Source organism: Elaeis guineensis, chromosome 15, assembly GCF_000442705.2.
Source record: "Elaeis guineensis isolate ETL-2024a chromosome 15, EG11, whole genome shotgun sequence".
NCBI lineage: Eukaryota > Viridiplantae > Streptophyta > Magnoliopsida > Arecales > Arecaceae > Elaeis > Elaeis guineensis.
The window spans coordinates 69,549,661-69,558,912 of NC_026007.2; the positions used below are offsets into that span (position 1 = coordinate 69,549,661).

At 36.9% G+C, this 9,252-nt stretch overlaps 1 protein-coding gene across 2 annotated transcripts; it reads left to right on the forward strand.

Moving 5' to 3' along the window:
* Positions 1-401: 401 nt before the first annotated feature.
* Positions 402-9,034, forward strand: LOC105058310 (ATPase GET3B). 2 transcript variants are annotated; one of them, XM_010941184.4, is made up of 11 exons: positions 402-585; positions 1,447-1,658; positions 1,839-1,901; positions 2,044-2,154; positions 3,402-3,476; positions 3,576-3,644; positions 3,752-3,817; positions 5,554-5,628; positions 5,698-5,796; positions 8,131-8,265; positions 8,543-9,034. In XM_010941184.4, exons 1-11 carry the CDS (start codon positions 453-455, stop codon positions 8,678-8,680), a joined length of 1,176 nt encoding a protein of 391 aa, XP_010939486.1. In that variant the 5' UTR covers positions 402-452; the 3' UTR covers positions 8,681-9,034. The 2 variants fall into 2 exon arrangements, with proteins under 2 accessions (XP_010939486.1, XP_010939488.1); XM_010941186.4 differs by lacking the exon at positions 3,576-3,644.
* The last annotated feature ends 218 nt before the right edge of the window (positions 9,035-9,252 follow it).

Here is a 9,252-nt window from a genome sequence, read left to right on the forward strand (position 1 = left end):
CCCATTGGACTTTCGGGGCTTTAATCTCTTCTAGAATTTTTGAACAGTCTCAAAATAGGAGGGGCACTTGGATGATCACATGACCGTCACTAGGGCGATGTAGATTGTACTAATATTAGACATAGTGCAACATAACAATGGTTTTCCCAACATAACAATATTTTTTTTTTTACCAAAAAAAAAATAAGGAAAAGGGCTTCGGAGATATATCCTGGATTGAGCTTGTTTATGGTAAAATATGACTTTTTACCCCAAAACCAAAAAGGAAAAAGTGGTAAATGCAAATCGTGCGCAGGTCCTTTAGCAGACTTTAAAATTATTTTAAGATCCTTTTTTTTTTTGTTTGGTACAATTATTTTAAGCTCTTTTGAACCCTACTATTTTGAAACCCATCGGGTTAAAAACTTGCACTCTAGTCTAACGTGGAAGCCTCCTTTCCCTGGTGTTCCCCAATGTTGCTCACTTCCTCCCCCCACCTCACCCGCCGCCTATTCTTCGCCGCCTCCCGCCATCTCTCGCCATGCCTGTCGCCACTCGCCGCCACTCGCTCGGCGCCATTCCTCACCGTCCCCCGGACCCTACGAGGTTTGTCTTCGTCCCCATCTTCCCTCTCTATACGATCGAAAAGGTAGTGGTTTAATCGAGGAAGCGGTTGTGGTTGGATTTAGGTCGAGAGTATTTTGCTTTTTGAGATCAGTCCGATATCAGAAGTCGGTCCTAGGGTCTACGGTTCAAGAAAGGTGTGAACTTGCTACGAGTTCTCGCTCTCTAGTTGCTGTTCCTCTTTTAGATTGTTGTCATTATAGTGGCCAATGGTGAGTTTATGGTGCGGGTTTTTGTTTTCTTTTCCCCTCTCTTGGCTCGCTCTTAATAGTTTGTTATTACTCGAAATAATCACTTCCATCCGTGGTGCAAAGCTTAAGATGGTCCGTTGTGAATTAGTCAAGTCATAATAATACTACATTCTGCATATCAAAAAAAATAAAGATCAAATTTTGGAGACTCCCATTATCGAGATCATCCTGATAACAGAGGTCAGCAATGGAGTCTAGGTTTGAGTATGGAAAGAGTTTGTTAGAAGTGCTTCCCCTAATCTGCTATTCATGCTCCATCAACTTAACATGGTAGTGGAAAGTGCTGACTTTTGCTGTGAGCTTTGTTTCCTTGTTGCCCTCCTTTTTTTCAACTTGTTAATGTGTCAATGCCGTTTCCCTAATTTACTAGGGACGTAGAAATTGTGATTGTGGTTATACTTTTGAGGAAATTGGTTTAGATGGTTCATTGTGATTGATGGATTCATAAAGGAATTAGTCAATCTTGTATAAAGCCTCAGTAAAGATTAGATTTTGAAGATGCTTGTTACTATAATTCTTGTGTGCAATCTCTGGTAGCAACCCATTTCCTAAAGCTTTAGAGTTATTCTGAAAATTATGTTGGTTTTTGCAGTGAGATCAATTGCTACCCCTGCAGAAGCTACTGCAGGGTTTGATGAGATGGCTGCAGGGACTCAGCGGAAGTTTTTCTTGCTTGGTGGCAAAGGTGGTGTTGGGAAAACGAGCTGTGCTGCATCCCTGGCTGTTAAGTTTGCGAATAATGGTCATCCTACTCTTATCGTCTCAACAGACCCTGCACACTCTCTAAGTGATTCTTTTGCACAGGTATATACTATATATGCAGTGGGTAATTCCTGTGTGGAAAAATTTTGTAACTTTTCTGTTTATGGTATACCAAAGCTTGCAAGCTCAGGAATACAAGTTTGCTGTATAGGACCTTGTTTTGCAGCAAAATGCAAACAGGAATCTCAATTAGGCTGTGTTTTCTCATCATATTGTCTCTAGGATTTGAGTGGAGGAACGTTGGTGCCAGTTGATGGGCTGGATTCTCCTCTGTTTGCACTAGAGGTAAGAGTGCTTATCTTTGGAGTTGCTTCTATAAGGATTCTTAGTTTCTGCAAATCTTTTCCAATTCTTTCAGCAAAGTCATTTGTTTCTCCTAGTTGACATGCTAGGTATAAATGTTCAACCGGTGAAATTTCTTTTGTAGATAAATCCTGAGAAGACGAGGGAAGAATTTCGCAGTGCAAGTCAAAGCAGTGGAGGGAGTGGGGTTAAAGATTTTATGGACAGTATGGGTCTTGGAATGCTTGCTGAACGGGTATAGCCTTAAAAAGTTGTAAATTTTCATTAGTAGCAGTAAACTTTGCAGTAATCTCTTGTTCTGGTTTCTTCCACAGAATCATGAATATGCTTCTAAATCTGTTGTTAGGTATACAACTAGGTGTTCTCATTATTCTCATTTCCGAGTATTTGAAGATGTTTGTCTGTCTGTTTGCATGTTGGTCCATCTGAAAAAAAATGCATTTGTGCAACTCAAACATCATTGTTCCAAAGTTCAATTCTGATCTCTATGCCAGCTATTTGTTTGGTTCATCTGACCTTTGATTTTATGAGGCAGAGTCTTAAAGTTTGGCTGGATTTTTTTGGTATGGTTTAGCTCCAGAATTCTTCTGAAAGAAGTGGATCCCTTTTTTTTTTTACCTTTTATTCTCATTAGCAGTTTCATTGATCATAAGGAAATGTTGAGCAATTCGATCAAGAAATAATTTAAACTTTTACGTGATTCCCTGCATACTAGATGACTGAACCAGTTTATTTTTGTCAGTTTTGTCAACTTCATTGATGAGAGAGTTGTTATTTTTACAGAAACAACATTACATTATCATAATGTTTTCTTAATTTATTACCTCTTCTTGTGAACTCTTAGCAGTTTTGGGACTGCAAGGTTGTTTGAGGTAACCCAGGAATCTGTGAAGTGATCTGTCTAGAGACTGGAAAAGTTGTTCAGTATTTTAGGTGGCTAATCCATATTTTATGCATATATCAATTGTTTTATCACAAGGCCTTCTTTAACTAGTTTCCTCTTTCTTCTCCATGGTATTAGGGCAAGGTAATGCAAGAATTTTAAATCTGTATCGCTTCTTTGGTTTTTCTCATGATTTTCTAGGTCACATATTTTGATAATGGAAACAGATACTTCCAAATCATGTCTAAGAATTTTTTAAAATTAAAAGAAGAGTAAAGAAACATGATTGTCACTGTAATAGGTATAGCAATGCCTTCACTTTAAAGAAGATCCTAGCGATGCCTTTGAAAGGAGTCATGTATATTCCTTGCTTCCTTGAGTTCCTCCTTACAGCAGTGCCTTCACTTTAATGACATCATAATTACAAGAACTTGAAGTAGGTATAGCAATGTCTACCCTGTGCCAAACGTATGCATTTTTGTGTTTTTGCTCCATGTTTATAAGATGTGTCTTGCTCAAGCAGCCTACTGTTTGTGAATGGTGAATCTTTTTGATTTAGTGTTCATCCTTTACTTTCTGGTTTCCTTTTTATGATTAAGCTAGGAGAGCTAAAACTTGGAGAGTTGCTGGATGCACCTCCTCCAGGACTGGATGAAGCTATTGCAATTTCAAAGGTATATATCTGAATTTGTAACAGCAGGTACTAGATATTTCTTTTTAATACCTTTTTTCTCTTTGTTTTATATAATTTTTGACCCATGCACTTTTACCAGGTCATGCAATTTGTTGAAGCACAAGAATATAACATGTTTAGCCGTATAGTATTTGATACTGCTCCAACAGTGAGCACTCTGTAATAGATTATCTATGTGCTTTCTGTTTAAAAGTTCTTATGCTTGTTATGCCTTTTACTTACTATTTATATGATTCCATTTTCATCTACTTTTAGGGGCATACTCTCCGACTTTTGTCCTTGCCAGACTTCTTGGATGCTTCCATTGGCAAGATCATGAAGGTGTGATTGTTTAAATAAATGCTGTAACTGATGCCTACTGTAGATTTTTTTTCTTTTGCATTTGTTTGGGGTTTTCCACATCCTCCATAGTTTTTTTTTTTGCTATTTTCAAGTATATTTATCTATGATTCATGGTTGGTTCTTTTTTTATCAAACCTACATCAGCAAAAAAAACAATGCTTCTCCCCTATGAGCCAAGCCTATCCCTGAAATATTTTTGTTGTTCCAGTAAATAAATTCCATATCTGACATAAATGACACCCTACTTAGCAATATTAACTCATCATATTAGGACCTTGTCTTCCTTTCCTTTGTGCTTGCATGAAGCGCTGTCTGTATCATGTCTTCTTATTATATGCTTAAGTGTAAACTGTCAAATATATATGAATTCACTTTTTTTTTTTTTTTTGCATGATTTTGAATCTTTAACTTAAGCTGGCTGAAAATATGAATAGGAAACATAAGAGGGAGATATACCAAAATGCTCACTAATTTTGTTGCCGCATAAACTTGTCCATTTGTTAGAGCTTTACAGAAGTTAGAAAAGTAGAAATAATATGCTGAAGAAAGAAAAAACATAACTAAGTTTTTTCGATGAATTAACTTGTTGTTAAAAATCTTAACATATTAATCCATTTTTACCCTGGCTTTTAATCCTTAAAATATGAACATTGACATCTTTGTGAATGATTTTGCTTGTTTTTGTTATCATGCTTGAAAAATGTTGGTTTAATGTAGCTTGGCACAGGTAGTTTATAACATTCCTTGTATCGTGCAAACTCTATATCAGTGGACATGGGTCATGTAACCATATTACAGGTGGAAAATTGGTTTTGGTATGTGGGATGAGGGGCCAAATATAACTGGCTGGCAGTAATTTGGTGATACTTAGGGATGGCAATGGGTAGGGTTTGGGTCGGGTATTGTACTATCCATTCCCAAATCCGAACTTAATACCTTATACCTAAACCCTATCCGATACCCGATCGGATAAGAAAAGAGATATCCATCCCCATATCCAACGGGTTCCGAGATACCCACAGGTAACCTATTTTTCCATACTCAACCATACCCGCCCCATGCCTATCCCATACCCAAAAAAATAAACAACCAAAATAATTTTATGCATATTATCGATCAAAACAAAATTACCAATTCAACATAGAACATAATTTATAAGTCCAGATTTATAGAAATCAAACATAGAAATAGAATTACAATTTAACATAGAACATATAAATAACCAAAATAATTTTATGCATATTATCAACCAAAACAGAATTATAAACATTATATTTGGGTATGGGCTCAGATATTACTTATATCCATAGGTTCGGGTCGGGTTTGGATTCGGATTTAGATAGAAAACAGCACTACCCATACCCGTGCTACAGTTTTCGTGTTTAACCCAAACCCGGTCAAACCCTATTTTTCGGGTTTGATCGGATTTGGGTAGGGTGCATACCCATCGGGTCGGATCGATTTTGCCATTCCTAGTGATACTTTCTGTATTTCACCTACTGGCTTTTGCAATCCATTATCAGATAGACAATCTGCTTCTATGTCAACATAGTCATATTTTCTCAGATCTTATGATAATCTTGATATTATATTTTTTTTGGGTACTATCAGAGCCTTTTCAATATGAAGAGCATGAAATTACTTAACATTGTACAGTTTTCTATGAATTGTAGTCTTGCGTGATAATGCTTGTTATTGTGCTTTGTCAATTCCAGCTAAGACAGAAGTTAGCTTCAGCAACATCAGCCCTTAAATCTGTTTTTGGGCAAGAAGGACCACGACAGGATGCGGTGAGTCAGGTTTGCTGGGGACATAAATTGTGGGTAATAAATCTGCTAACTGTTTATCTTTTTGTCTAGTCTGACAAACTAGAGCAACTAAGGAAGAGAATGATCAAAGTGAGGGAGCTTTTCCGGGACACCCAATCAACTGAATTCATCATTGTCACAATTCCTACGGTAAATACTAGGTTATAACAATATTTGCTCCCTTCTTTTGTTCCATCTTGTGTCCCCTCTCCCACTGTCTTTCTGCAAGGCTGTCTTTTCTGTGCATGCATGCATCCTATTGCATGTCTACATCTGTTGCATCACTGCACATGTAGAAATTTGGGGAAAGAGTCTAGTTTATTCTAGCAGACTTTCCAATTAAACTGTATAGCAGTGCTTACTTTCCAATTAAATTGTATGGCAGTGCTTTGTTTGCTTCGATGTGCTTACAGGATTAAACTTGTAAAGTTCTCTGAGTCACAGCTTTAGACTTCAATCAAACATAATTGTTGCAGAAATTCCGGATTTTGATTCCATTTTTCTGAAAAATATTGACAAAGGTCGTGAAGCTCACATTTTATATTGCCCCCTGAATGCTCATGAAATACAGGCATACACTTTCTGACATAGAAAAATGGGTTCCCATTTTTAAGGAACAAATTCAGTAAGGGATAATGGTAGCAAGGTGGGAAAGAAAATGAAAAAAAGTTTGGAAAAGTGTTGTTTGGGAAATTATGAACAAAAGCTTGTTGTAGGTAGTGTCATGCTGAGAAAGTGTCCAAATAGGGGTAAGCTAATTTGTTCTAGTATGGAGAAGATTAAGGGGTCATTTGGCGTCACTTTCATTTTTTTTCTTATTTTCAGAAATAGAAAATAAAAAATTTTGTTTAGTTTTTTCTAATTTGTAAAAATATAACTTTGTTTTGTATAATCAAATTTGTTTTTTAAAAAATAAACATATCAATGATGATAGGCATGATGGAAGTTTTAGTAGAGGTAGTGAAGACAATGATTGTGCTGGTAGCAGACATGATGGTGGTATTGTGGAGACAGTGATGATGATGGCGAAGGTGTGGTGGAGGCAAGGCAATTGTGGCAGCAATGGTGGTGAGGGTAACAACAATGTGATGGAGGTGATAACTATGGCAGCAGTGGTGTGGTGGAGATAGTGATACAATGGTAGTGATAGTTATGATGATAGTAGTGGTGGTGGAGGCATTAGCGATATGACAGAGGTGGTGACAATAGTAACGGCTATGGTGGCGGCGGCAGAGATAGCAATGAGGATCGTCGCGGTGGCGACAATAGTAGCGGCAGCAACAATGGTGGCAGTGGGGGGCAGAGTGGTAAAAATGATGAGTTTCTTGCTTTTGAAAATATTGAAAGTAAAGTTTTTTTTTTTTTACTTTTGTTTTTTTCTTCTAGAAATAATGAAAGTGACTTTTTAAAAATGGAAAATAAATATGGTAGTAGCAGATGTGTTTTTTGACTTGATTTCTGTAATGTTGTTTTTAAAAATAAAAAAAAGAAATAAGAGTAATGCCAAACAGCTCTAAGTGTTAGATTCTTTTCTTTAGATAGAATGTTCAAGGAAAAATCGGTTAGGTTAACATGTACCCATCAAAGTGAAAGAAGAAAGATATTCAAATCTAATGAGGCTTGAATTCCAATATGAAAGAAACTTCAACAGGAGATGCCTTGTTGTTGACTTAGAAAAATTGAAGCGCCATGAGGGAGTGATCATAACTTTCAATTGCATCTAAGAGGATATAATGGAAGATGGTTTGGAGATTATCTCTAGAAGAAAGTTTATTGATGAGCAAAACGCTTTAATTCAATGTTTATGTAATGAAGCTTCATTCGACCATGTTAACTGGGACCCTTTTTTAATCAATTTCATTTACTGAAGCATCTCAGTAAGCTTTAAATCAGGCTTCTAGATTATTTGACGGGTGAAATGGTTTCCTTGTTTGAAACGGATAGCAAGGGTCCCAATAGAGGTGAATCGACAGGCATGTGATATTCAGAAAACAGGTCTTGCTGTTGTAATCAGTTATATTGGATGGAGTTATGAATCAACTTATTCATACTCTTATTGTTACTTAGAATGATGGATTTTTATTAGTCAAGCAGGAAAAGACTCTGATAAAAAAAACTTACGTACTGCCGTTGCCTCTATATTGTGCTTCCTGATTTCATCCTTTCATAAGAACTGCTGGTAAAGCTGCCCTGAGAAAAGTAGAACCAAGAGCTTCTAATAACTTTGCAACCCAAAGATTCTAGCTAACAAGGAAGACCACATGGTTCTAATTTGAACTTCAAATTGGTTGCCAAGCTTGTGTTTTGCCTTTTTTTTTTTTTTCCAGTTGCACGTATCTTCTTGTGTATGCTTTGCAAAATGAACACTAATGATGAGAGTAACTGATCTCTGCTAGGCGCTTTACCATGGATGTGCCCGATATCTGATGCATACATGTAGACATGTAATTCTTTTAACCAAGTTCAATGTTTCAATTTTCTAAGGTCATGGCAATTAGTGAGTCATCAAGACTGTGTACTTCCTTGAGGAAAGAACATGTGCCTGTCAAGAGGCTTATTGTAAACCAGATTCTACCACCACCTGCATCGGACTGCAAGTTTTGTGCAATGAAGAGGAAGGTAAAGGCCCTGAGTCTCAGAAGTATGAAGTACTTACTCTTCTTGATTACAAAGCTCAGAGTCATTCCGGATTTGTTTCTATTCCCTTCACCTCTATCTGACAAACAACCATGAAAACTCTGACTGCATGGTGGTGATGCAACCATGAAAACTACTTTTATGACTTGCCAGTCATTGCTATTCTTTTTTTTCAAAACCAACTTAAATCAAGAACATTGTAAAATGTCCTAGTCTGAATTACCAAAGATGCAAGTTTCATTTTTCTCTTTCATTTCAGGATCAAATGCATGCACTTGAAATGATCCAAAATGATCCGGAACTGAAGGGCCTGAAGCAAATCCAAGCACCGTTAGTTGATGTAGAGATCAGGGGTGTTCCTGCCCTAAGATTTATGGGTGAGATGATCTGGAAGTAGCATCCATGTACTGGAAAATGACTAGGTTGGAGATCACAACTTTGCTAGAGGTCTTGCTGTGTTCATTCTTCATACACCAGTGCCACCTCTACAATCAGCGCATCACTACACTGGAATTTATGGGGATGGCCATGGCCTGAAGCAGATACATTATAAGTTCAAACCTGAAGCAGTTGATGGGCTTCAAATATAATCAGAGCAAGCTAGCCTAAAAACAGAGGAGAGCGATTTTAGTTTGAAACTTATATCATAAATCAAATTTTGGTTTTCTAGATAAGATTCTTTCTGGAAGGATTAGTGCATGTTTACATTCTTTTATAATGTTTAAATTCTAAAAAAACTACTTCCCCTTGATTCCCATGTCTTTCAAAATCTCTCTCGCTACAAAGAATTAAGCTGTCCCCGTGTGAAACTCTGGAAGGAAATATTATGGAGAACACTTCTCTGATAGTCTGATTTGATGAGATGATTTAAATCACTGACAGCCAGTACGCGATTCATCAATTAATGCAAATGAACAAAGTACTGGGAAACAAATGAAAGAAGGCTGAAGTAAGATGAGCATAAGCACA